This window comes from Denticeps clupeoides, chromosome 16 (assembly GCF_900700375.1).
Source record: "Denticeps clupeoides chromosome 16, fDenClu1.1, whole genome shotgun sequence".
NCBI lineage: Eukaryota > Metazoa > Chordata > Actinopteri > Clupeiformes > Denticipitidae > Denticeps > Denticeps clupeoides.
The window spans coordinates 10786481-10814326 of record NC_041722.1 but is presented as its reverse complement, the minus strand read 5'-3'; the positions used below and the strand labels follow the sequence as shown (position 1 = coordinate 10814326).

At 43.3% G+C, this 27846-nt stretch overlaps 1 protein-coding gene across 1 annotated transcript; it reads left to right on the top strand.

Moving 5' to 3' along the window:
- The first annotated feature begins 265 nt into the window (after positions 1-265).
- On the top strand, positions 266-22439 carry slc9a5 (solute carrier family 9 member A5). Its single transcript, XM_028956654.1, has 16 exons — positions 266-787; positions 4425-4727; positions 7647-7810; positions 9901-9979; positions 10659-10836; positions 12115-12335; positions 12440-12642; positions 13860-13949; positions 15972-16042; positions 16141-16267; positions 18814-18905; positions 19011-19137; positions 19271-19420; positions 19773-19845; positions 19949-20080; positions 20162-22439. The coding sequence occupies exons 1-16, from the start codon at positions 478-480 to the stop codon at positions 20737-20739; spliced, it is 2898 nt and encodes a 965-aa protein (XP_028812487.1). The 5' UTR covers positions 266-477; the 3' UTR covers positions 20740-22439.
- Positions 22440-27846: the final 5407 nt, after the last annotated feature.

Genomic DNA, 27846 nt, shown 5'->3' with positions numbered 1-27846 from the left:
TTTCTTGGCACATCATTTCATGCTTTTTTTTTTGTCATTTGCAGCGGAGGAAATATCTGTGTTCTAGCTCCTGACCTGTGGCCAAGAAATAATAAATGATCAAATAAAGACTTGTTTTTAAGATATATGTACCAGATGGGATTTGGTGAAGGTTCCAGTCTCTCCACGTGGGGGAGCGCGCAGTGTGGCGCTGAGATCAATTAACATCGCGAATTGTCGCAATTAAAAAAAAAAAAAAAAAAACCGTCCAGTCGGTTGTGCTCCCTGTTAAAGACCTCGGGAGAAGTGTCGCACCCGTGCGGCGACACCTTCACGCTCCGTTGGGACCAGTATCCCCGTCACGTGTCGGGGCAGGACGGCGGCGCTCCGACCTCCGCGGCTTCCCGGCGACGTGTTGATGCTGTCAACCGGCCGCGACGCCGCGGGTACCTTTATAAGGCCGGCAGGGGAAGATGCCAGACCGCTGAAGAGCTGAAGATGCTCGCCCCGACTCTGCTCCTGCTGCTGACGGCGGCCGGCGGGGCGGCCGCTGACCTTTACGCGGCGGACGCGCCGTCGCCGCCGCCGCCGCCGCCTCCTCCGCCGCTGCTCGGCGGCGCCACGTCCGCCGCCCGGGCGGAGCGCTACGCGGCTCCCGGCGTGAGGCTGCCCAGGTCCGCGGAGCAGCGGGAGGCAGATGCGTCGCACCACGGGGGCGGTTACAAGGTAGTGCAGTGGGAATGGAGTTACGTGCAGACCCCCTACATCATCGCCACATGGCTGCTCCTCGCCAGCTTCGCCAAAATACGTAAGTCGCGCTCTGCGCTCCAGGTTTAACTTTCTAAAGTCGCTTTACGCACGTTTGGACTCTTCCCCAACTGCGTTGCATACGTATCTACCGAAAGAGGAACTTTTACATTTACAGCATTTATCAGGCGCCCTTTTGCAGAGCGACTTACAATCAGTAGTTACAGGGACAGTCCCCCCCTGGAGAAATGTAGGGTTAAGTGTCCTGCTCAGGGACACAATGGTAGTAAGTGGGATTTGAACCTGGGTCTCCTGGTTCATAGTGGAGTGTGTTGCCCACTAGGCTACTGCCACCCTGACATGAGCTATTTAGTTATTCTTTATACAAGTGCAGGTATATACAGGTATATTACATCATTATAATACAAGAAGACTAGAATGTTAAGATTACGTTTGACTTTATATTACATACAATGTGATACATATACAGTACAGGCCAAAAGTTCTCATTCAATGTGTTTTCTATATTTTCATGGTAGATTCTCACTGAAGGTATTAAAACTATGAATGAACACATGTGGAGTTGTGTACTTAACAAAAAGTGGAGACCTGACCTCCACAGTCACCGGACCTGAACCCAATCCAGATGGTTTGGGGTGAGCTGGACCGCAGAGTGAAGGCAAAGGGGCCAACAAGTGCTAAACACCTCTGGGAACTCCTTCAAGACTGTTGGAAAAGCATTTCAGGTGACGACCTCTTGAAACTCATCGAGAGAATGCCAAGAGTGTGCAAAGCAGTAATCAGAGCGAAGAAACTAGAATATAAAACATGTTTTCAATTATTTCACCTTTTTTTGTTAAGTTCATAACTACACATGTGTTCATTCATAGTTTTGATGCCTTCAGTGAGAATCTACCAATGTAAATGGTCATAAAAATAAAGAAAACACATTGAATGAGAAGGTGTGTCCAAACTTTTGACCTGTACTGTATGTATATTGTAATTAATTGTTCATTCTAAATTGTTTTAAGGTATTGATTTGTAGTATACCTGGCACTACACACACATATGCATATCCGAGTGGTCCAGTTCAGCAGAGCATCACCACCCCACTTTAAAGGGCTATTCATTCCCTCCAGCTTTTACCCCCTGTCACCCCTCAAGCCACCAAATATTTCCTTTGTCTTATTGTCAGAAAGCCCCCAACCTGGTATATCCAGACATCCAGATTGGCTGTGTGACCTGCTGTCTAGAAACATGACCCTGCGGACCCTTGCAGAAAGTGAGGGATATAACAGGAAAATATCACTTGATCTCAAATACGATGGTGTATGGATCCACTTAGACACCATTTAATCTACTATATATTTGTTGGTCAGTGACAGTTGTCAGCATTATGCAATGATAGCACACACATTTGCCATTGTTTTTACTGTTAATGTACTTGTTTTTATACGATCACGTGACCATCCGTGGACCCATTTGTTCTTTCAAGACGTTCTGTAGTTTGGAGGCTGCGCTTTGGATGTGTGGGTGGTTGCTAGGCATCTCTCTCTCCACTCCAGTTCCATCCAGGCTGTGGGAAGGCTGCTGCCCGTGCAGCTCGCTGATTTATTCCAAAAAGAGAGAACATGCACACACGTAGTGGGGATATTTGGAATATTGTGCAGCACAGGCTCCAGTATCCCTTTCTCTCTCACACACATTGAAGAGCCCTAATTTGTAGGCTGTAAGGTTGATAGATAGATAGATAGATAGATAGATAGATAGATAGATAGATAGATAGATAGATAGATAGATAGATAGATAGATAGATAGATAGATAGATAGATAGATGTGTGGAATTTACAATAAAGTTAGGTTGCAACCTGTTACAGGGTAAAATGTAGGTGTAAGTGTATCTATACAGCAAAAAAGTGTCTGTGCCACTTTCTATTGCCAGGGCGCAGTCGATTGCCAGGGCAAAAGTACAACAGGCTAGACAATATATCAAATAAAATGCTCATTACTTAACTGTACAAAAAGCTAAAAAACTAGAGACCAGAGTCATGTGTGTGGGTGTGATTAGCCCCCGGCCCCTTTCTCAGGCTCATTTAAAATGGTACAGTCAGCTCCCTCTTCTCGCGAAACGCTATTAACCTGAGCGCATTTCTGATAATCCGAGGTATGGCGAACTCCATGCTTCTAATGGCAGTGCCGTGCTGTGCTCTTGCCGTCTGATGACTAATGTGTGTTTAAACTCATTTTATTTAAAAGGCTGACATCTGTTTAAAGGCACGGCCGCATCTTGTTCCGAGCAGAACCTTAAACAGCGTTCAGATTCACAGAATGCACAAGGAGACCAATCCGAGGTGATGTTCGGATTTGCTCCATGCTCTTGCAAGGTCTAAGGAGTTTTTTTGCTGTTTGGATTTATGGCCTGGTAGTGTCTCATACTGATATAATTGAATAAGACTAATAGACCACTGCTGACCAGATGTCATTATTATATTGTAATAATCCTCCACAATAATAATCTATTTCTTGTTGAGTTCTGAGTTTTCTGTGTGTTTACGGACATGTACATTTGTGAATGTTGTGATCGGCGTGTGCTGTAGGGCCTGTAATAGTGTTTTCTGCGGCGTCTGTGCTGAGTCACAGTGGGTTGATTGATGTGTTGCTGGTAGAGGCGTTCTCATGGCTGCAGAACCAGAATGGCCATGAAAACATGAATAATTTGCACCATTAGAGCCTCCCAGATTTCATTAAAACTCTGTTCTGTCTGGTGTCGGGCATAATTTTCCTGTCCTGCGTTCTCTCGCAACCTAAAATGTTGTTTAATTCTGAATGGATTAAAAACTGTAACACGAAGTCTATGTCTTGAAAGAATCAGATTCTAGGGATGTGTTGGAACTCATGGCTTCTAATCTAACAAAAAAATGGAAGGCCAAAATCCCACTTCCACATCACTGTACACCACTAGCATATGATCGGCGGTGGTCCTTTGGTCCTAAGATGATCGTCTGGGCCTGGTCTGTTCTGCGCATGCACAAAAGTCCATTCACATTCTGCCTCCATGACCGATCAATTCCAACCGTTTGCTCAAGTGTGCAAGAGCAGGCAGAACATAGTAGAACATCAGCCTGTACCTTCACTGTGTAAATAGAAGGTGTATCTAATAAAGAGTCTGCATAGTATAAGCACAATCATAATAACGTGTATGGCCTTTACGATGCAATAATTTGTGCCCTGTAGTTACCACTTTCAGAAAGGTATTTACATTAAATGCTCTTCAGAAAAGAAAGAAAGAAAGTGAAGTGATTGTCACATGTGATACACAGCAGCACAGCACACGATGCACACAGTGAAATTTGCCCTCTGCATTTAACCCATCACCCTCAGTGAGCAGTGGGCAGCCATGACAGACGCCCGGGGAGCAGTGTGTGGGGATGGTGCTTTGATCAGTGGCACCTCAGTGGCACCTTGGCGGATCGGGATTCGAACCGGCAACCTTCTGATTACAGGGCCGCTAGGCTGATACCAGACTTTTTGGCCTGGGGTGAAAAAGAGAGCTATGGATGCTGATTTTGATATAAAACAAGTCTTTATTTGCTCATCATAATTCATTTATATTGTACTTTACATTTTATACAAAATCTCAACGTGCATACAGACAATAAAAATAGCAATACTTAATAATGTTTTTTTTTTCCTGTCAGTGTTCCACTTCTCCCAGCGCTTCACTACTGTGGTTCCAGAGAGCTGCATGCTGATCCTCTTGGGTCTGGTCCTGGGAGGCGTGGTCCTCATAACTAGCAAAAAACAGCCCTACCAACTGGACCCCGGGCTCTTTTTCCTCTTCCTCCTGCCCACCATTGTCGGGGATGCCGGGTACTTCATGCCAGCCCGGCTCTTTTTCGACAACCTGGGTCCCATTCTGATGTATGCTGTGGTGGGCACACTGTGGAATGCATTCTGCACCGGATTCTGCCTGTTCGGAATGAAAGCTGCAGGTGTTATAGGTGAGATCCTGTTCTGCGCAGAAGGAGGTTCTTTTACCAACAAAAAAATTGTTTTGCAGGATTCTGGTCCTGAATTATTTCAGAAAAACACAATCTGTTCAGCGTGCATGCCTTCGTTGGTTTATTTAAAGAAAAAAATATCAAGTATAATTATTGAACTATTAACATCTAAATGACACCCATTCCATGTAGTTACTGCTTTAATGAGTTGGCCGATTCTCTGGAAAATGAAACCAAAATGTGAAAAAAAGTTCTAGAATATTTTCACTTTTACTTGTCCTAATATTTAAGATAGGTACTCAGGTAATGTGGAACATCATTTAATTTCAATATATTTAAAAAAAAAACTACTTTTTTGCAGATCTATTAAACACTGTTAACTCTTGCGATGTAAAATTAAAACTAAAAAAGTAAAACTACTTTCAATGATATTCAAAGCAAATTTTTATCATAACCCATACATTCAAAGTTCAGTTATAACTTTGAATGATATATTGAATAGTGCATCAGGTTTAATAAAAATATTCATACAATGCACCACATTTTAACTCAACAGCACTCATGTAGCTTTTAGACCAATGACATTGTTGTCCTGTCCATCACATCCCGTGGATCACACCATCTTGGTCACTGTAGTTGCTGTGATGTCCAGGGGTCATGGGGCGATCACAGCAGGTGCTCCTGCACCTGATTATGGAGTCCTGATCCTTCCCAGCTGAAACCAATTAGGCTTGATTGACCAGGACTCCATAAAAAACATTAGGCAGCACCCAGTAGGTGCTGCAAGATTGAATGGAACGTGAACCTAACCTCTGTTTGGGATGGTAGTAGCCTAGTGGGTAACACACTTGCCTATGAACCAGAAGACTACAGAGTCACAGGTTCAAATCCCACTTACTACCATTGTGTCCCTGAGCAAGACACTTAACCCTAAGTTGCTCCAGGGGGACTGTCCCTGTAACTACTGATTGTAAGTCGCTCTGGATAAGAGCGTCTGATAAATGCCATAAATGTAAATGTAAAATGTAAATGTTTGTTTCAGTTGCTGGATTTATGCCACACACCTTCTTTTGGCCCCCAAGTCATGTTTTGTTCCTTAATACATTTACATTTACAGCATTTATCAGACGTCCTTATCCAGAGCGACTTACAATCAGTATTTACAGGGACAGTCCCCCTGGAGCAACTTAGGGTTAAGTGTCTTGCTCAGGGACACAATGGCAGTAAGTGGGATTCAAACCCGGGTCTTCTGGTTCATAGGCGAGTGTGTTACCCACTAGGCTACTACCACCCACAATAAACCCATTGTGTATCATAATGTCCTGCTTCTGCGACATATTCACCGTTGGACCACAAGAAGTGGCAGCCAAAAACCCGCCGAAAAAAACAAAAAGAAGCAGAGGAGAAGATAGAGGACAGACACCCTGGATCGAGGTGAGCTGTGGATGAGTGGCAAACCCCATGAGCTGAAGGAGTGGTGCCAATCATCTGATGCGGGGGTTGCGCCACAGCGAGTTGCAATAAAATTTGAATAAAATAAATGGTGGATGGGTGGATGAGAAAGAAAACTGTGCAGGGTAAGGTAGTGGAAGACACAACGGGTTGGTCCCAGCCAGCAACTGCGCTGCCAGTCCAACCTCACGAGGAACTCACCTCTCCTGCTCTGGTCGCGGATGTTCACCAGCAGCAACGCAGCGCAGTCACAGCGCCCCGGCCCAATGCAGAGAGCATTTACCAATTCCAGTTCCCTGCACACGCCCCCAAAAAATCCAGGCACGCCACCCACCACCAATTACAGCAATGTGCCCAGCAATTCCCAGCAGTGGCCCCCAATTCCCCTCTTCTTTACCCCCAAGGGGAAGTGGCTGAGTTGGTCCCCCAGATAGCCAGTGTGGAGGGTATGCCTCCAGGGGGACATAGAGCCAACCAAGTCCCCCCGGGTGGCAGGCGAGGCCAACTGGGACGGGCATAAAGAGGGCCTACTTGACCCAATGGACACAGACAAGGCTGAGCCGGGATGGGTACCGCAAAGCCCCTGTACCTCCACTGGAGGCAGCCTCTGCCACTGCACGGGCCCAGAAGGTACCGCCCTGCAGTATGGTACGTGGTCTCCAGGTCTGGAACCCTGTGGGCAGCAGTGAGGGACTCTGAAAGCGTCAGTAGAGACGTTCAGCAGTAGGGGCTGCACATGCCCGTTGGAGTGCTGGAACATCCACCCGGCACCTAAGATGGCACCTCCCTGCTGTTTGGTAAGCGGTCTCCAGGAGGTCTGGGATTGCCTCCCTGGGGGCGGCAGGGATGTGCAGTGGCAGGGGCCTGGAAGGAATGGCCCTGAATCATACCCACATGTGCTGCCAGCCTTAGGGTCCAGGACTGTCACCATGTCACATCCGGGGTGCCACCAGAGGGTTTGGGTCCTCTTGGACAAGAGAGGATCCCCAGCGACAGCAGGATCAGAGCACAGTAGTTGCTGCCATCCACCATCCCCTGACACCTTTGTTGGAGCTTGTTTGCCCCAGAGTTGGTGCAAAAATTTTGTCTGAACGCTTATAAAGTTTATAGAATTTTGTTGTGGAAGTTTGTTTTAACAAGTGAGACTAGTTTTCTGTGTCCCATGCATCACATGGCAGCACTTAGCATACTGCTTGTACGGCTTTTGTCATTACTATATATTTTACTACCTAGTAGTATGGCACAACAATTACATGTCACACTTGTTCATAGATCTGACCACTAGTTATGGGGATAAAGTAACTTGTGTGACCAAAATGTCACATGCATAACATAGAGAGCTGTCCAGCTGCATTAACTGTGTAGCATAGAGGAACTGTCTAGACTGCTGATTCCTGGTGCTTTAAGAGGTTAAACATACATCTAATATATTAAAAGTGATCATTCTTTGTGTGTTTGCCCATATAGATGAAAAAGTCGAGGCTGGGTTGATGGAGTTCCTTCTCTTTGGGGCGTTGATCTCAGCTGTAGATCCAGTGGCAGTGTTGGCCGTGTTTGAGGAGGTCCATGTGAACGAGACCCTCTTCATCATCGTCTTCGGGGAGTCATTGCTCAACGACGCTGTCACAGTGGTGAGTCATCTGGCTCCCATAAACCCTTATGGGGATGCAAATACCTTTTATGAGTATCTTAGGTAAATGACTGTAGGTCAGGTGACATGCTAGAATGCACAAAGCTTTTCCGATTGTGTAGACACCTGTCACATGACTGAAAGCCTTTTGATCTTAAGCTGTGGTATCCTGTTGCACCAGAAGCAAGGATGTAAAATGGCTTTTATTGCCATTTATTTGGACAACGTTTATATTGGTATCATAATAATTGATCCTTAGACTTGTCCAGCAAAGCATTTAGTGAAAATCAATGGTGAGCTCATCTGTGTGAGAGAGGGACTGTTGAGTGCAGGGCTTTGAGGTGTTGAATTAAGGAGGCTTGTGTTCAGACTCTCCCAGCAGGCTCACAGATGACTGTCAAAGCTGCCCGCTGCTCTACTCCAGAGACCCACACTTCTAAACCCTCAGCTCTTTCCTAAAGTGCAGCAAAGCCCTCACTTGTTCATTCCAGAGTGGGAATAAATAATCCACGCAGTCTGACTGTAGCCATCTGCCGGAGGTTCATCACTGATGCTTGAGGCACAACCCAGCGTCGCCTGTCCTCAGTAGTTCCGTTTACAGATGGAAGCCGATTCACATGTATGTAAAGTTCAAATCAGAGCCTGACCAATGTCCTTGCAGACCTTCTGTGTATTCAGGAGAACTTTTGGATTAGATCACATTAGGAGTTTGACCCATCTAGTAAGGATTATACTGAGAATAAAAAATAAACCCCTGACATTCCTGGGCATTGCCTGCCTACTTTGGGGTAATCCGTTCACCACATGCCCTCCAGTGTTTCAGTTCTCTTGCCTTTGCCGAAAAACCTATCCAAATATGAGAGACTGTATCTTACAGCAGCAAAGGGATTGCTTTAGTTGTGTGTACTGTATGGCATCTATTCATGGTTGCTGGGCAATACCAGACCCTCCTCTTTATTCATTTGTACTACAAAATGCAGCTGACGTCAGAAAAAAAGGTTATACAGTCTCATGGATCAGTGGGATAGGCCTCTAGACCTACTTTGTACCTACTCTTACTTTCTTAAGATCAAGCTCATTAACTGGGCCAAAGCTGCTTTGCCTACATTTCTGATTGCATCACAGCATGTCAGCATAGAGTCATGCTTGCTTTTCTAGCTTGCTTGTTTATGGAGTCTGATACAAGCGACTTTGCTGTAATAACCTTTTCGCTCATGAGCTTAGTTAAAAGTCAGTAGAATCACATTCACCAGATTTTCTTCTTTAAGTGGTTCCCAACGTTGCCCATTTACTGTGCTGCTTTATGTGCCAAGTTATGTTAAGAAAAAGCTGCTCTCTAGTTATAGACATAGCTCATTAGATTTTGGCTACATAATTGATAGACTATTCAGTAATTTCCTTTTTTTAAAGAAAATGTTCCATTCTGTTGTCAAGTCAATTATTATTTCATCCATACAATATCTATATTTAGTGAAATGTTTACAATATGTAGGTTGGTTGGCTTGCTGGTGGTTTTGCTTGCTAAATTTTACAATTCATGGCATATTAAATATGTGTCATGTGATTCTTTTGTCACTACTTTGGCACGCCTGCATGTAGCCTATATGTGTGTGGAAAAAGAAAGCCTACTTTTAAGTCTGTTTCAGGCATTAATGCTTTAAAAGGGTAGACCCTAGCCTTGACAGGCCTGCTGTCAGTGATTTCCCAGTGGAGATGAGAATGTCTCACAGAGGCAGTCGAGGGCTTTACAGGTGAGACGGGAGATTGTTGGCTTTGAATATGCCGGCTGTGGGGTCGGGTGGCCTGACATTTACACCCTGTGTAAAGGTAGATGGGAAATGTGTAGGTGTGTAATGGCAAGTCTTTGGCTGTGTAAAAGCAGCGACTGCTCTTTTCTGCCACTTCTATGGAGTTAGTCCAGGTGTGTGAGCGTGGGTTTGTTGGGTCAGGCCTGTTGACCTCTGCGTATTTTATAGTCGCTCTCACACTGTTCACAAACTGTTGACACCCTGTGGAATGACAGGGTGATTTTTCCTTTAATGGATTTCTAACTCTGTGGTGGCAAGTAATAACTATGATCGTCTCATTCAGGTGCTGTATAAAGTTTACATCTCATTTGTGGAAGTCGGGCCTGGGAATGTGCAAACAGCAGACTATTTTAAAGGCATTGGTAAGTATTTCGCCATCTCTGTACTTCATTTACCCGGTGATGAAGTTACATTCATCTTACATTTGAGGTGGCAGTGAATAGATAGAATATTTTATAACATGTGTAAATATTGGTAGAACCAAATATTGGTTTCTGCACTTTTTATTTGCACAAAAAATTTATTTATGCACAAGTTAATCAATTCATGATTTAATTGATTCATGGTGTAATTATTTAATTATTTTATTTAAAAAAAATGTAATAAGACAAGCTTTGGTCTTGGTTAAGGGATGATGTCAGGTCAGCATTTGTGTTTTACAATTTTGTGTAGCCCCGATTCTCTCAGGTAGCTAGAACGACAACTGGCTTGTGCATTGAGAAGAAAAAAAGCAGGTTTTGATGCACCAACCTCAGCACAATCATTGGGGCACTTATTGCATTTCATGTTAGCTTCACGTGCACTGACTGAGGCCATGTGCTATGCGCATGTGTCCCTGCTCTTGTCTGTTAATGATGGAGCTTGTGCCATTATTGTGAAGTGAGCCCAGTTTTTCTGTAGTGGAAAAGGAGAAGCGTGGGAGGCAATGGTACCTTGCAGCATGGTAAAGCATGCATATTATATTCTGGCGTGATATGCACTGATGCAGTAGCGTGCACTAGATGTGCATTTTCTGACATCTCTACTTAATTTCTCCTCTAGCATCCTTCCTCGTCGTCAGCATCGGTGGCACGCTGGTTGGACTGGTCTTTGCTGGCATCCTGGCCTTTGTCACACGGTTCACAAAAAAAGTGCGAATCATTGAGCCGTTGTTTGTGTTCCTGTTGGTGTATCTGGCCTACCTGACAGCAGAGCTCTTCTCATTATCTGCTATCTTGTCGTGAGTACAAACACGGTGCTTATTAAGAAAAACTGCAAGGTAATATCAGTGATCATGACGAGGGTGTCACAAATGGTTTTGAGAACCACCAAAGGCTTAAATTAAACCACAAAGCAATATGAAACAGACAGTGATGTAAGGATATGGGTAATGTGGGTAATCTCTTAATGCTGACTCTAGGGAGAAATCTTGGTAAATCACAGAGCGAAAAGTGGCCAAGACTCAGAAATGGTTGAAAGGGATGATTCACGTTCCAGTGAAAGGAGCTGCCAAGGTCAGGCTCCATGAAAAAGTCCTGGCAGAGAATAGAGAATGAGGGTGTGTGTATGTCTGTGTGTGGTCCTGTCATGCTCTCATTCAATATATAATCTTACAGTGTTCAGCATGTGGCCAGTCAGCACCTCTGTAAGATTCAGTAGTTTTTTTAATCTATAGACCAATATTAGACACTGTTTATATGACAGATTATGTTGGCTTTTTAATTGTGTTATGAGGTAATCTCTGTGTCTGTTATTATCTATACTTTGTGACAATGTGGATGAAAGAGTTATCAAATGAAAACTCTTGTGATCAGTTCAGTGATTAAATAATGATTTTTTTTTTGGCCCTCAGCTTTTCCCAAACCCTGTAAAATAGTCAGCTTTAAAAGAATTCAAGGCCGTTCCTTCCACACTTTCCACACTCTTCTTCAGTGTTTCCTGCCTGAAAAGAATCATTTAATGCTATTTAGTAAAAATTGAATTTTCCCTGAATAGAAAAACAGGTTTAGCATGTTTTAAGATATTCATTTTTAAGAAATAATATGCACAGTATAACAGAATAATATTATTCTGAATTAAGACACTTGTGTTTGGTCCATATTAATCGTCTACAACGAAAAGCACCTACTGCCACCTACTGATTGCAAAGGGACACCTTTCCTTCTTTGTTTTCGCATTTAAAGACATATTGTCTGAAGTTTATTCCTGTCAGCGGGTGGTTCATCGCATTTTGGGGAATAATACAACACCAGGGTGACACTTTTGTGTTGTGGTGACTCTGTATCATGTGCAATTTTTTACAACTGACACACAAAAGAGAGATTATAATGATTCCATTGTGTCTCACTCACTGTTCCGAGTTGAGTTTTGTGTGATCAGCGATACATTCTAATAAGCTGATAGAACTATTGGTAGACGTTCAGTGCAGCCTTAATGGTCATGATTTTTAGTATTTCTTATACTTGGTAAAATTTTAGTATGCTTAGTAAAGCTAATGTTTCTTCTCTCACCCTGGCAGAATGACCTTCTGTGGTATTGGATGCAACAAGTACGTGGAGGCAAACATCTCTCAGAAATCAAGGACAACTGTTAAGTACACCATGAAGACCTTGGCCAGCATTGCTGAGACCATCATCTTCATCTTCCTGGGTATTTCTGCTGTGGACAAGTCCAAATGGGCCTGGGACACTGGCCTTGTCAGCTGCACACTCATCTTCATCTTTGTCTTCAGAGCCATGGGTAAATTTACAAATCTATGTGATTATCAGGATTTATTCCCTATTTGTGCATCATGCAATGTCCATTTATCTATTTGATGCCGTTTGTGTCCTTTTCCCTTAAAGGTGTTGTGATGCAGACTTGGGTATTGAACAGATTCAGACTGATTCCTCTGGACAGGATAGATCAGGTGGTGATGTCATATGGGGGCCTGAGAGGCGCGGTGGCATTTGCTCTGGTGGTGCTACTGGATGGCGAACACGTGAAGGCGAAAGATTACTTTGTTGCAACCACTATTGTTGTAGTGTTCTTCACTGTCATGTTCCAGGTAAGAATAAGGTTTCACCTTCAAAACCTCTGAACACGCAATATAATGGGGCTCGGTGACCGCCATCATGAGCTGCTGGAATAGCTTCAGTTCATCCCTGTAACAGATACTGTAACAGTAACTCACATTAGGAATCCCATTTCATATTATAAAGGTGACACCTGAGAAAAGGTAGTGACCCCCTCCCTCTATGTTTGAAAGTGGACCCAGCCCATGCCAGATAATTGTTCCCCATTTGTTGCTGTTTTGTTATTGCCTGAATATTGACATATATCATGGCTCATTTAAAAGACACTGTGCCCCATTTGTTCCAGTTTATTATTTTCTGTATCTAGAGCTGTGTATTTGCTATTTTAAAGAAATTATGCATGTATAAATAAGTTGCCTAGTATGCATGCATTCTGAGTTATTCTGTTGGCATTCTGATTAATATAGTTTGGAATAGTGGTCTTTGGAAATCTATATGTTTTGTAATACCATGCTTGCAGAGAATGCCAGAAAGGCATATACTGATTTAAAATGGGTGTATGGTTTGTTAAACTTGCCTGTTTAAAATGTTAACACAGTAAGGTATTGTAATTCTTTTGTAGGGAGGTCAACCACATCAGTGTCTGAGTGCATCTGCATCTGTCTCTGAATCTCTGCAGACTCCCTCTAAGTGACCGGGCTTCCAGCTCTCTTGCTCATTTACATATCTTCATCGTTTTATTGTCCTGAGAACAGAAAAGAGACTGGAGGGAATTTTTATAGTCTGTGCGGGAACTTTCCTTTGCTTGGCTGTATTGGTGTCAGCAGTGCATTGTGGGAATAGACAAGGGCCACTTCTTGCAATCTCTATCTTTGGCTTGCAGCAGGTGCTTCACTGCAAGGGGACTGAGGACGCTGCAGGCAAAAGACTGAGGCAAAAATAACTTCACATGCAGTCGCAACTCTGATGCACCATGGGAACAGGGAGGCAGCAGGGACAATAATGGCATTTAAGACCCCATACCCATTTAACATATTCATATGAAACATTGCGTTTGACTTCCGTGTGCTGGTTTGTAAATGCCACCATCGTGTTTGTATGTAGGACATGCTTTTGTCACAATCAATAATGCAAGTATCCTTCTGCTGCACAAACCTCGTGTATTTGGCATATCATTGATTTTAGGCTTAAGTGTGTCCTTCACATCACACACCAGCAGTTTTGCTTTACGCTTTCTCATTTCTTGAAGGGTCTAACGATAAAGCCGCTGGTGAAATGGCTGAAAGTCCCACGCAGCACCAACCGTAAGCCCACCATCAACGAAGAGATCCATGAACGGGTGAGTACTCTATTAGAGGGCAATTTAGAGTTTATTTTCCTTTATGTCCAAATGGAATTCTGTACAACTTTATTAAAGATTTCACACACATACAGTATTGTTCTGAGTAGTGAAAGAAAATCCAAATCTGATTTGAAATGATATTTTAGACAGAAGTGCCTTATAAAAGATTATGATGATGATGAATGACTCAGCTGCTCAGAAGAAATTATGAAATTACCTGTGTGTGTTAATCATCTTATGAAAAGCCAATCTAATTAGTTACTAAATCATATGCAGTTGGCCAGCAGTCACTAAATCCATTATTAAATACAGTATTAATGTGGGGAGTGGGGGACGTTGTGTTCTCCATTTCTTCCTTTACAGAGATTGCAAATGAAAGAAAATGACATAAAACAGAAGGTTTTTGATGAATGCTTAACATCTGGATTCCATGTTCTGTTCTACTTTGAAAAAAGAGCACAGCAAGAGCAAATTCACACATGAGGCTGGACTTAGAAATTGAGTTACTTATGCTCACGAATGTGGCTTTAAATGAGACTGGTAGACATTTATCATGGGCTGTTGACAGTGCTTCTCGTTTAACACCCCACAGTTCAATGGATGCCGCTTTTCAGTGAATTGATCTCTTGTGTTATAAGCACTGAGCGGTAGGATGGGGCTACTCCATGTTTGGCTTTGTAGGCCAGCATCAGAATTTTGAATCTGATGCGTGCAGCTACTGGGAGCCAGTGGAGGGAACGTAGCAGAGGGGTGGTGTGGGAGAATTTGGGAAGGTTGAAGATTAGTCATGCTGCTGCATTTTGTATTAGTTGTAGAGGTCGGATGGTACATAGTGGTAGACCAGCTAGAAGGGAGGTACAGTAATCCAGTTGTTGAGATTACCAAGGACTGAACCAGTAGTTGGGTGGCCTGTGTTGACAGATAAGGGCGGATTCGTCTGATATTGCAGAGATGGAATCTACACCAGTGGGAAAGATTGCTGATGTGAGTTGAGAAGGAGAGTTGGTTGTCTATTGTTACTCCAAGGTTGCGGGCTGTTGTAGAAGGAGAGAGCTGTGAGTTATCCAGGTAAATAGCAAGATCCTGATGTGGTGAAGAATCTGCTGGAATGATTATTAGTTCAGTTTTGGTGGGATTGAGTTGGAGGTGATGGGCTGCCATCCAAGATGAGATTTTGGAAGCAGTTAGACATGCAGAGATTTTGGAAGCAGTATATATGTTGTATATTGCACATTCATGTAATGTTCCAGTTAGCAATTACCTCACTCATTGTACCTTGTCTGTGATTGTTTTAATGACATTTAGTACATAACTAATGTGCATTACTATTGTCTTATTAATTGATTGTATTCCCACTGTTGATAAACCTGATCAAATTAAAATGAATTCATTGAAATGAGAAATGGACATAGAAGTTTAGAACAGAAGTACATACATGTTAAACAGGGTGCCTCGGATGGCATGAAATGGTTAGCACATGTGCAAGACTGAGCTCGTGTCTTGTGTCTCCTAGATGGTGACCTTGCGGTGCAAGTTGTGTATTTATAAACCGCATCAGAAGAAGCAGCAGGAGGTGCAGGGAGCATGAGCCAGTGAGGGTGACGTTAGACTTTCAGTCAGATGAATAAATCATCAGAGCAGCATTTTTTACAGCCTCTTCACTGTGATGGCTATGACTGGACACAGCTGTAAAGAGCGGGTCTGTCTATCGGTCACCCCTTATTTTCTGGCCTGCCGCATATGTCCCTCAGTTTTACTCGCACGCAATAACCCCTACTTCATGACAGGTCCATGTGACTCTCTGTCATCATCATATCTGACTCATCCTTACATAACAGATTTCTCCGATCCATACAGTCAACATATTCCTATTCATAACCACCCTGATTTGATTCAATGCCCTGAATAAATGTGGGGAAAATGATTTTTTCCCCTTAGAGAAAAACAATTTTGTACCATCTGTACCATGAAGCCTGAATTTAGACCAAGCTCTGCTAACGCAGCAATACTTCTCCCCAGGCATTTGACCATATCCTAGCAGCAGTGGAGGACATCGCTGGTCTCAATGGTTACCACCACTGGAGAGACAAGTCAGTGTCTCTCGCAAATGTCTTCAACATATACATGTGTTTATAAGTATATGTTCTTTTGATTGAGGTATTATTCTAATGACATGTTTTCCTGTTAGGTGGGAGCAGTTTGACAAGAACTACCTGAGCAAGCTCCTGATGCGCAAGTCAGTCTATCGCAAAAGTGAACTCTGGGAGGCATATCAAAAGATAAACATTAGGGATGCAATCAGTGTGATTGATCAGGTACTAATAGTCTTCTGTCTAAAATTCCTTTATCAATTTATGTTTTCTATACATGTGGATAATGGATGATTTAGTAAAAAAGGTTGTCGTGTTTTTAAATGGCCACTAGATGGCAATGTAGTTCATTAAATCTCAATGTGCAAAGTCACCTTTCGGCGCAAGTACATGGCATCGCCTATTAATATTTTACCCCCGTATTACCAACTCAGCATGTGTCTGAGTAATCTCCTTGTTTCATGAAGGAAGCCAAATTCTGAAGGACCGTCCTTTTTCTTCTATTCACTTCTGAATAACTGCATGATGCCTAGGGGCTGGCACTGGGCCTTGACTGTATTTCTCAGGCCAGTCATGAGAGAGGGGAATAATTCATTCCTTTGTTTCACTAACTGATTCTGAGCTAATGATGCTGGCCTGCTGAGGGCCATTTGATACCTGATTGTTGCCACATCAAAGTAATGATATCATGGTACCTGAGGGAGGAAAAGGCCTCAATGGGCTGCTGCCTTTTATAAATTTAGAGCACTGACTTTAATTAAAGGGGAATGACATTCAATAATTGACTGATGTCCACAGTCCAAAAAATAAACAGTTGGACATTAATGATCAGTCAGTGAGATGTTTAATGGAAGAAGAATTTTCTGTGGAAGGCAGGTTCTGTGAGCTGGCCTCCCATCTGGAAACATCCAACACTTATGTAAGACCCAGAGTTTCTCATCTTCGTCTCTCTTCTTTCCCCAAGTAACGATAGCACTGTTTGTTTATTTTGATCTTTGGTTCTTGAGATAGAACAGTAGTTCCTCACAGCTGACGCACTGTTGTAGATCTTATCCGTGCACATCAAGGTCTAACGCAGGCAGCCTCGAGCCATGGAAACAGTAACACCAGTGTGTGTGATCTGACAGGCATGTGCGCGGCTCTCTGTGGGAGTGTCGTCCACTCACCCTTTCATGCCACCGAGCTTTCTTTGGTAGGCCAAGCCTCGAGGAATGTCATTTCCTGTATCCTTGAATTTCATAGCACTCAGCTTTCTGAGCTGAGTCGAAAGGATAATATTAGACTTAGCAGTAGGGACCCTAAAAAGCTCTTTTCACCCTGCTGGAGACCACCCAGCTGACCAGTTATGGAAAAAAACATTACAAGTAATTGTTTCAATCGGAGGGAAGAGGAAATTATGCTATAAATCAAACAATAAGGTGGAACCTTTTTGAGAACCACTCAATGAAAATGAACTGTTTCTAAAAGCTCCAGCTGACTAAGTGTAGGGCTCAGGAGCCCCATGCCACATTATTAAATATTTCCTCTTTTTCAAAATGCCCATTTGACATTTTCATTCATGCGGCTGCAGTACACCAAGGAAGCCTATAGAAACACACAGTTGTGGAAGTCGTCATGTCCATGATTACCAAAATATTTCCCAGAGCTCTGAGGGGAAAAGTACATTCCGGAGTGGTTGGTACCCAATTGATTCAGGAACACTGGTTTTCATCACTGATCTAGACGTTTGGTTCTGAATGTGAGAGTACTCCAGGATTCACATTAGAGGTGAATACTTAAATAAACCATGGATTTTTACCAAGGGCCAAATGACATTGATTGGCAGGGTGGATAATCAAAACTCTGTTTAATCCTGTGTGGTACATAGAGTAGAACTATAAATCTTGGTCTGGGCTGGGTCAAGTCGGTTCGGCTCGGTCAACAACAATGAACTTCTGGTCCCGCACGTTTCATTTCCTGCTTGTAGCGCGTGCAAAGAAAGAAGTTTTTTCACACTGCAAGAGCTCATAGGGTCATGGCTGTATGGAAACGGTGCAGTAAAAATGCTGACCGTGTGACTGTCATTTATTTAAATGCACCACACAGCACAACAGTCTCGGACCGGGCTGACTTTAGGGTAGATTACAGCTCTAATATAGACTCTATGTAACCTGCAGTGTAACTGCAAATACTTTAAATTCTTTTAATAACACTGTGTGTATGTGGGAAGGAATTGGAGTTGGGGGTTCCTGCCTCGTCTTGGACACAGGCATGGGGGCTTCAGGGGAAATGTTTGGGAACCAGAAGACCTCAAAGTCACAGGTTCAAACCCACTTAGTACCATTAAGTCCCTGAGCAAGATACTTAACCCTGAGTGTCTCCAGGGGAACTGTCCCTGTAACTGCTGATTGTAAGTCTCCCTGGATAAAGGTGTCTGAAAATGATAAATTTAGTGCTGTTTTAACTGGGCTATGGAAGGAGTCAGGTGGGCTTGTTCCAAATAAGTGTCTTTCAAAAATGTCCATCAAAAGTTAGTTACCACAATAAAAATATTCATTTGCATGATTTAATTTTTGAAGGATATTCAGCTTGTCCCACTCCTCTATGTTTGTTGGATTTGTCTACCAATATCCAATAAAATATAAAAAGCAGTATTGTTGTATATCCCAAAATATTGTTTTCTTAGCCTTATGTTCACACCTAGGGATTAAGAGGTTTTGATTTTAGGGCCTTTTTTATATCTGAATTGGGTTTTACAGTTCTCCCCCTTTACCCTGCTTCTACTCTGCCAGGGTGGAAATGTTCTGACCTCTGCCAGGCTCTCCTTGCCTTCCATGGCCAGCAGGACCTCCTTCCCTGAAGTCACCAACGTCACCAACTACCTGTGAGTAGAACAGGCATGCCATAGCAGCTGGAGTGTCTGCATGTGTCTGCTGACTTTGTATAGAGACATAGTCTTGAGTGAGCTCCTGTTCTTTCGGTTTTCTAGCAGAGAGAATGGTAGTGGGGTGTGTCTAGACCTGCAGGTTATTGACACTGTGCCAGGTGCGAAAATGGAAGTGGAATCAGAGACGCATCACTTCCTGGCAGGGAACCTGTACAAACCTCGGAGAAGGGTAAAGTATATTCCTCCTCCCTGAAATCCATTATATATTTTTTAGGTTTTTCACGTCCTAATGTCATTAATGTCATCACGTCCCATAAGTCATTCTGACACAGTGCTGAATTGTGGATCGGTTTTCCTTGCAGTACCATTCCCATTACAGTCGGCACTTCATGACCACAGGCGACCAGGAGCGGCAGGAAAGGGAGGTTTTCCAGAGGAACATGCGCAGCCGTCTGGAGAACTTCAAGTCCACCCGCTACAAGCGCTACAAGAAAGACCGCAGTCAGAAAAAGGTAGAGGAGGGGTCTGTCATGTGGTTTCCTCATTAAATTCAGACAACTAAGAGGCAGAGGGAAAAAGGGAGCCAACAGGAACTGAACTCTCATTTTGTCTTTGTGGGGATGGCGACTTGTCCCATTTAAAGGCAAGGTCAGGCACTCCAGAGCTCTCGGCTGCCTTATGGGAACAAAAGTCCACACAAAGCCCAAGTGGGGGGTCATTGATAAACACTCACTTGACTCTGAATGAATGTACATGTCGCTTCCTGTCCACAACAAGAAACGCACCGTTCATTCTTAGGAAAAAGTATGATTCAATTTTTATTTGTGCCAAACCTGTAAACCATTTACCCACACTTTTTAACAGCGGAGAGGCTCAGACGTGAAAGAGCAGGAGGCCAATGACAAACCCAGACGTAATGTCAGCTGGCAGGATAAAGGTGGGTTCGTAAATTGCCTGTAAATATTTTCATGATTTTCATTTTCAGACCAACAAAAGTGGAGTGGAGAGAGAATTTGTAAATGTTCCATATGTTTGTGCAGACCCAATAGTTGTGCCACTGGAATCAGAAGAAGAAAAGGGCGAACACACTGAACCAGAGAAGGAGGAGGATGTAGGGATTACCTTTGTGGCCCGTAAGGCCCCGGAAACTCCGAAGGAGAGACCCAAATCAGGTTGGTGACATTGCTTTGTATTTTTGGTCAGTATTTAATTATTGGTTTGATACTCATATGTTATCTACTGCTTGACTGCAGTTCCTGCTGCTCTTGAGGTATGTCAGAGCCCATCTGTATTCCCACCGTCTCCAACTTCTGCTGAGAAGAACCTGCCCTGGAAAGGTGGGCTTGGCACCTTACCTGTCTGTGTCTCAATGGAGGCCACCAAGATTATTCCCATAGACCTCCAACAGGCCTGGAACCAGAGCATCTCCTCCCTGGAGAGCCTCTCCTCCCCCCCTGTCCCAGCTGAACCCCAGCACCCACGTGTCTCTGCGCTGTCCCGGCTTGGAGGACCAGCCCGTATACACTCTGCGACTGTGCCTGTGACTGGGCTTGGCAGTGCAGGGAGTACTGACACCAGCCAGGGTTCTGGCCAGTTCCAATTCCCCGCTGGTGGCGGTGGCGGTGGTGGAGAGGAAGAAGAGAGGCCACTCTCCCTGCAGCAGCAGGAAATGCAGCCGCTCATGTCATTGGTGAGGCCTCCGCCCCCTCCGCCACCTCCTCCTCCGCAAGGTGCTGCTCGTAGGAGAAACCCCTGTGTGTACCTAAGGAGTCTGGTGGCTGCGCCTCCCCCTGGAAGTGAGCCACATAGCAGGCGGCCGACACAGCTGTAAGGGGTTCTTCAGGCCTCACACGCCCCCCACAACCATGAAGAAATGCTACTTTATTTTGTATGTTGTTTTATGCCTTACTTTGAAAAAACTAGCATGAACAGGGCATTGTTGAAAGTGAAGGATCAGGTGTCCCTTGAAAATGAATATTTTTTTTTTAATGTTCTGTCCCTTTTTATGCACTTGAATAAAAGATCCAGACTTTTTGAAAAGGTCCATATTAAACATCATCACAGCAAGAAAAGAATATGAATAGCTTTAAGGCCAAAAATGATAAAGTTCTAAATCTAAAAAAACAGCACTTCTGAAAACATTAACAAGAAACAAGAAAAATATGAATCATTCCAGATTTCTTTTCCCAAGCACAAATGTGGGGTCACAGACTTGTGGGCTTTGTCCATGAAACAAGAACTTACATTTCTCTCCTATCCCATAAAACCCATATTCTTGGCAGGAACGCAGCCAACTAAATGGCAGCGCTTAAATGCTTAACTTTTCTCCGTATTGGCATGTCATCCACAACCAAACAAAAGCGAGAGGCTGCAGGGATTCGCCAGCTAGCCTTCAGCCCAATGTCTCTGGGTGAAGGCGCAGGTCAGTCTCTTTTCTCTGCCCACTGTCTTATTGTAAGCAGGACTCCATGACACTTGTGCACAGGAGTGATCACCTTGGACCCATTTCATTTAGCACCAATGCTGATTGGCGTGATGATCCCTGTTGACCGTCTTTTTTTAGTGTTAAAGCCACAATCTCGTGACATGATTAATTATGCTGGTCACACTGGCTTTCCTCATCAGGTATGCTGTATGCTGGATAAACATGGTCCCATTTAAGTAACTTGAAAGCAGCACTTTAAACACTTTCAGTTTGTGCTTTATGCATCCTTTTATATCCAACTTACATCCACAGCCTTATCTTTATTAGAATGTGTCAGCCTAGTGCTTTTATCATTTTCACCTCTCAAAGTATTTTTGTAAAAATTATACAGAGTAAACATTGTTTTATTGACCAAAGTGTGTGTGTTTTAACGACCAAAGTGCGTGCAGTCTGTCATGTTTTACTTCAGTTCAGAAATGTGCTTATGTGAACACTGTAAACACTGTAAACAAGAAGTAGACCTGTAATCTAGTGCCTATTACAATGATTGGAACTCTCTGTAGGAACAGACACATCGCTCGTCTCGCGTCATCAGATAGGGGTGCTCACAGCCATTTAGCCTGAAATGCTTTGTGAAGTTACATATGGCACAGAAATGGGTACTGACGTTCTACAAAGACATGTAACGTCAACTGTACAAAGTGTTACCTGCTCATTCACATCTCACCTTTATGTTTTTTTTTAATTGTGCTTAATATAATAAAATGTAAAATAAATAGGAGTAAAAGCAATTGAGTCTCCACAGCGAATGCAGTAAAATTGTACGATTGCACTCAGATTGGATGCGGTGCCTTTAAAGGGAGCAAATGTTAAGTGGTGAAGAAGCGGCCTTGTCAATATATATTGTGCCTGGCACTGAAAGCGTTGCAGTTGCATATCACTATGCTGTCAACACTCTTGTCACATTATTGTGGTTCTCTCCTGTTGTCATTTTTAAAGTCAAAGTGATTGTCACTTGTGATACACAGCAGCACAGCACACGGTGCACACAGTGAAATTTGTCCTCTGCATTTAACCCATCACCCTGAGTGAGCAGTGGGCAGCCATGACAGGCGCCCGGGGAGCAGTGTGTGGGGACGGTGCTTTGCTCAGTGGCACCTCAGTGGCACCTTGGGGGACCGGGATTCAAACCGGCAACCTTCTGATTACGGGGCCGCTTCCTTAACCGCCACCACTGCCCCTTCAGCCCTTCAAAAAATGTTAACCCATGGACACACTGGGAATGTCCAGGTGTCACGTTTTGTTTTCATAAGATTTGGTCTGCTGTGTTGTTTTGTGAAAAGTAAGCCTACACCCTTTGTGCATTTAAGAAATTTAATAAAGTAAATGTGACAGCTGGTATATATTGTCTTACAAGTCATTCATGAAATTGATGCATCTGTCATATATATTCGATCAAATACTTTTTGAAACTAAAGATTTCAGTGAATTGCTTAGTATTTAATGAAGAAAAACAAGACATGCCAGATCTGAATGAATTCAATATTTTTATTAAATACTTTGTTCTTTACATAGCTGAATGTGCTGACAACAAAAATTTGATTTCCATCGATAATTTATCAACCCATGGAGGTCTGAATTTGGATTCACACTCAAAATGAAAAAGGAAAAACACACTTCGGACTTATACAACTTTGTCTTGACCTGGACTAAAGCACCCGCCAATTCCTGTTTTGTGGTGCAACATGCTAGAGCGAGACATGATGTCCCAGATGTGCTCAGGCAGGCCAGCCTATAGCATCAATGCCTTCATCTTGCAGGAATTTCTGACACACTCCAGTCACATTTACAGCATTTATCAGACGCCGTTATCCAGAGTGACTTACAGTCAGTAGGTACTGGGCCAGTCCCTCTGGAGGATTAAGTGTTTTGCTCAAGGACAAAATGGTAGTAAGTGAGGTTTAAACCAGGATCTTCTGGTTCATAGGCGAGTGTGTTAACCACTAGGCTACTACCGCCCTACCACATGGGGTCTAGCTTTGTCTTGCATTAGGAAAAAACCCAGAGCCAACCGCACCAGCATATGGTCTCATGAGGGGTCTTATCTCGGTACCTAATGGCAGTCAGGCTACCTCTGGCGAGCACATGGAGGGCTGTGCGACCCCCCCAAAGAAATGCCACCCCGCACCATTACTGACCCACTGCCAAACCGGTCATGCTGGAGTCTCTAGACTCTGTCACGTCTGTCAAATGTGCTCAGTGTGAACCTGCTTTCATCTGTGAAGAGCCCAGGGTGCCAGTGTGTGGGTTGTAGAGCATCGCCAGCGTTCACAAGTGACCATAACATCAGCCAGAAAGCATAGGAACTGAGACGTGGTCTGTGGTCACCACAGCACACCAAGGCAGAACCACGCCTTTATTGGGGATGTCTTGCTAGTTGCCAATAATTTCCACTCTTTGTCTCTTCCATTTGCACAACAGCATGTGAAATTGATTGTCAATCAGTGTTCCTTAATGGACAGTTTGACTTTGCAAAAGTGACTTGGAGCTGTCTTGTTAAGGTTTTCGCCTTTATTTTTTGAGCTGTATATATTACATACAGCTAGTATAGTAGTACTGAGGTCTTGGAGAGAGGAATCCACTGAATAATAGAGAAGTATTCCTTCCCTTTTTTCTAATCCCAGTGGCCAAGGTAGGGATCCCCTCCCAGGGCTCTCAAAGGGGATTTGTGCATTTATGTGCTAATGTGGCATTTAACCAAAACTGCACTCCAAAGTGCCCCCAGGGAGTGATGAGATCATTAGGGAAAAAACAAGTTGCTGTGGTGTCTGTGTTTTGGTCAGTCAATATATGTTTAAGGTTTAAATGAGACCAACATTATAAATACTGAAGCATATAGCATTATAAATGCTGAAGTGCAATAGTAAGTGCTGTTAAGATGTATTACCTTGTTTGATACCCATTTTCAGATTGCAAGTCAATGAAGTCACGTTAAAATTTTCGTGGTTGCAATAATGGTTGCAATAACTTTTAACGTTTAATAATAAACGCAATAAAGGCATCAATGCTACAGTCCATAAGTGGCAGCCTATTAGTGACTTTGTGCTGTTTTCCTGCGGTGTCACTGGACATCAGCACGGTGCTGCTCGGTCGTTCGGGTGATTTTGTTCAGCATATCTGGCAACATCGCTGAAGCCCCTACAGACAAACGTGCTGAACGTTTCCCGGATCAATTACCGGTTTTTGGTGTCTAAGTTACGTTCTTGTGCTTATTAATTCTTCACTGGTGAGTAAAAAACGTCCAGAAAGTCCACAAAATGTACGTAGTAAACATGGTAACTGCATAAAAAATTCTTATTTGCTTGAGTTTTGCTTTTTACACTCTTTTACACATTTAGTATTTCACCTTTCCTGGGGGGTGGGGGCTAATTAGCTAACTAAGATAACCTATTAATCTTGGAGGTTAATGTAATGTATGTAATGTTTAGCTGTACGATAAGGTACAGTAGCTATTCTGCATTCATAAGTTGTTGATTAAAGCATCCACATAAGTATCATCAGATACTTACTTTTATTCATTTCGAAGTTACACGCCTGGTATTATTACAATACTATTACAAAATGGGTCAAATTCTTATTCCATTTAAAAAGGAAAGCTCCAAACAAGAATTCTGCGGTTATTGTCGCCATCTTGTTTTCTTTATGTTTGGTGCACAGTGCTTCTCTGACCACTAGAGGGCAAAGCAAAGGTCACTGGATGAGCAGAACAAACCCCTAAGAGACCCTCATAAAATAACATTATGTAGAATAATGAGCTTATTGTACATGCAGTGTTGTCCATTTCACAGTGGGAGTGCGTAGATGTGTAGATCTGCCTCAGGCCTTCATTTGGTGATATTCTGTGTTGAGGGTGATCTTTTAAAAAGAAAACATTGTGGCACTCAACTGATTCCAGCTAGACAGGGAAAATCTCATTTTCAGAAATCTTTAAGGTGTCACCCCCCATAAACAGACCCTCATGAAACATTTCCTACTGTTCGCTGATTTTAATCAAAAATTAATTGTGAAGGACACTTTGGGTGGGAAATATATCAAAACCATAAATAATGGAAGGTTGTGGAAATGCGTTAGAAAAAGTTAAGACTAAGGGCAACGTTTTCATCCATTGAAACAAATGTTCTGTTTTTATGAGGGGGATCATGCAAACAATGATCGAAATATTAATGTAATATATGTGAACTTTCTTATGTTTTGGCTAAACTCTAGTCAAATTCCTTTCCATTCTGTTCTGTAGTGTTTAGCAGCAGTCGGTTCCTTTCGGACGGGGTCCTCCACCTCCTCTGAGGCAGAATGAGCCCATTCTTTCAGGGCTTAATTGTGGCCCAGGCTCTGTGTGTGTTGGCGGCCGCCGTTCACCCATGCGGATTTCTCTCCCCATTGGCCAAGCGAAAATTGCTCCCCCGGGCGGAAGGCATACTTACATTGTTAATGGAGGATTTGTATTGTCACAGAACTGCAGGCCATTGGCTAGTGCTGTCTGCGAGCCTAAACTTGAGAATGGTAATTTTCCATTTCGTCCAGCATGGACCTGGCCGCGTCTCTTTTCTTAACGACACCGACTAATTCCTTGCATGGCATGTTTGTCTTGTGCTGACGGGCTGAAGTGCTATTCCCACATGTCAGCTTCTCCCTGGGTTTTAAATCAGAGCCTCTTAGCCATGTTGGCCCAGAGCAGATGATGGATAATTACAACTTTTTTTACGCCTGCGAACAGTGTTTGTCAGTTGCATGTGTCAGCATGCTGGCTGAAAACATTTTGTGGCCTTTCCTTTCACCAGCCTTAAGAAGTTTTGAGAGTGGAAGGTTCTCACACACACACACACACACCAATCTTTATTCATTACCTATATGAAAGCGCATAAGTCAGGGCTGAACCTATAGATAATCAGATGGCAGGAACTATTGATGATTGTGGGGTCAAAGACATTTGGGAGGGTGGGGTCAAGTGCAGCCCTGACCTAGGAATGCGTTAATAGAAAATCTGAGACTGCTTCTAGACTTTAGAGCCTTTCTATATGTACAAAGCAGAGCTCATTCTATGCACATTTTAAAGTATAATGCATGCTGGACCGCTGACAAAAATATTTAAGGGTCCAGCAGCCTGACCTCAAATGGACCCCCACCCATTTTTAGGTTTCATTATTCACTGTGTCTGGCATCCTTAGTCCTGGAGCTCTTGCTTTGGGCTTGACGATGTTTGATGAAAGATGCTCCAGCCGAATTTTCAGTACGTAGAAATGGAAAAACTGAGTTGTAGATGAACTTCATTAACAAGTGTTGCATAAGTTGGTTGCTGAACTGTAGCACTTGGGCAATTGTTTGTTTCGGTGGAGATTAGTTCTTTCATGCCAGCAACCATTAATCATGTAGTCAGTGTTGGCCCTCACCCAGCTTTCTGTAGCCATAGGAAGCCTGCTGTTCGTTGAAATTTTCATTAATGAATTCATGTGGTCTGATCAGACACATAGTCACTTGATTCATTTACCTGTCATTCTCAACCTTTCTACCTTTTTTTTGTTTTTCTTTCAGCTGAATGAACCTGGAAGCCCCTGAAGGGACAGGAAACGGGTGTTGAAGATGTTCATACCACATGGACTGCTCAATCAGTTTTACTGACGGGTAAGAGCTTTAGCAAAAATGCAATAATCACCTCATGAACGGTATTAATCATTACTCAGTTCAGTTTCACCCCTGGCAATATAATTTACAGTACTACAGTACTTCGGAGGCATGCTTCTCTTACCATTCATATTTCTAAAACCTTTCTGCTGACTGGGTTACACACCCACCTTCAATTTATTTAACTGTGATCATTTGTAGTAAGCTTCTTTAGACCAAAGAAGACTTTTCCCAAATTTCTCATAATGGTTTGTGAGCAATATGCATGGGTTTAACATATTAAAGTGAAAAATGAAGTATTTCAAAATAAAGTGAAGTATTGGATTTATAATTACGTAACATTTTCAGCTCGCTGAGTTGTTTTTGCCTGAAGAACACTTTTGCCTGAGGGCTTTTATCTGTCATCAGCCGCGGGAGGAGTAACACTGTAAAAGACGCTTTATTGCCTGTTTTCAGCTGTAGCCTTACAGCAGGTGGGGGTTGTGGCCGGAGGTCGCCATTGTGCTCTTTTGCTGTATGCTACAACCTGTCCTGCAAGCTTTTTTAATTACGCCAAAGCACGTCAGGAGAACGCTGCGCACAGGCAGACATTATTCTAAGTCCACAAACTATTGTTTATCCGAGGTTACGCTGTAGGTGAATGGCTGCAGACACCGTTGCAGTCGTCAGACGGGCTTAGTTCCGTACTTACATTTTGTGAAAGCTGTAATAATGTCCAGAACTGAGCTATTATGTGAGGGATTGTAGCCACTGGGGGATTTTGCTTTCAAAGGCATGCTGCTGTACTGCTCAGCAGGCTGAAATTATCCTGAACATTGTGAGCAGCTCCAGACA

Excerpts from the sequence above, each read along its gene's own strand:
- slc9a5 (XM_028956654.1), top strand. The coding sequence starts at position 478 with ATGCTCGCCCCGACTCTGCTCCTGCTGCTGACGGCGGCCGGCGGGGCG. Across the intron at positions 7,811-9,900 it reads TCAACGACGCTGTCACAGTG|GTGCTGTATAAAGTTTACAT; the intron begins GTGAGTCATCTG and ends CGTCTCATTCAG. Across the intron at positions 12,336-12,439 it reads CTTTGTCTTCAGAGCCATGG|GTGTTGTGATGCAGACTTGG; the intron begins GTAAATTTACAA and ends TTTCCCTTAAAG.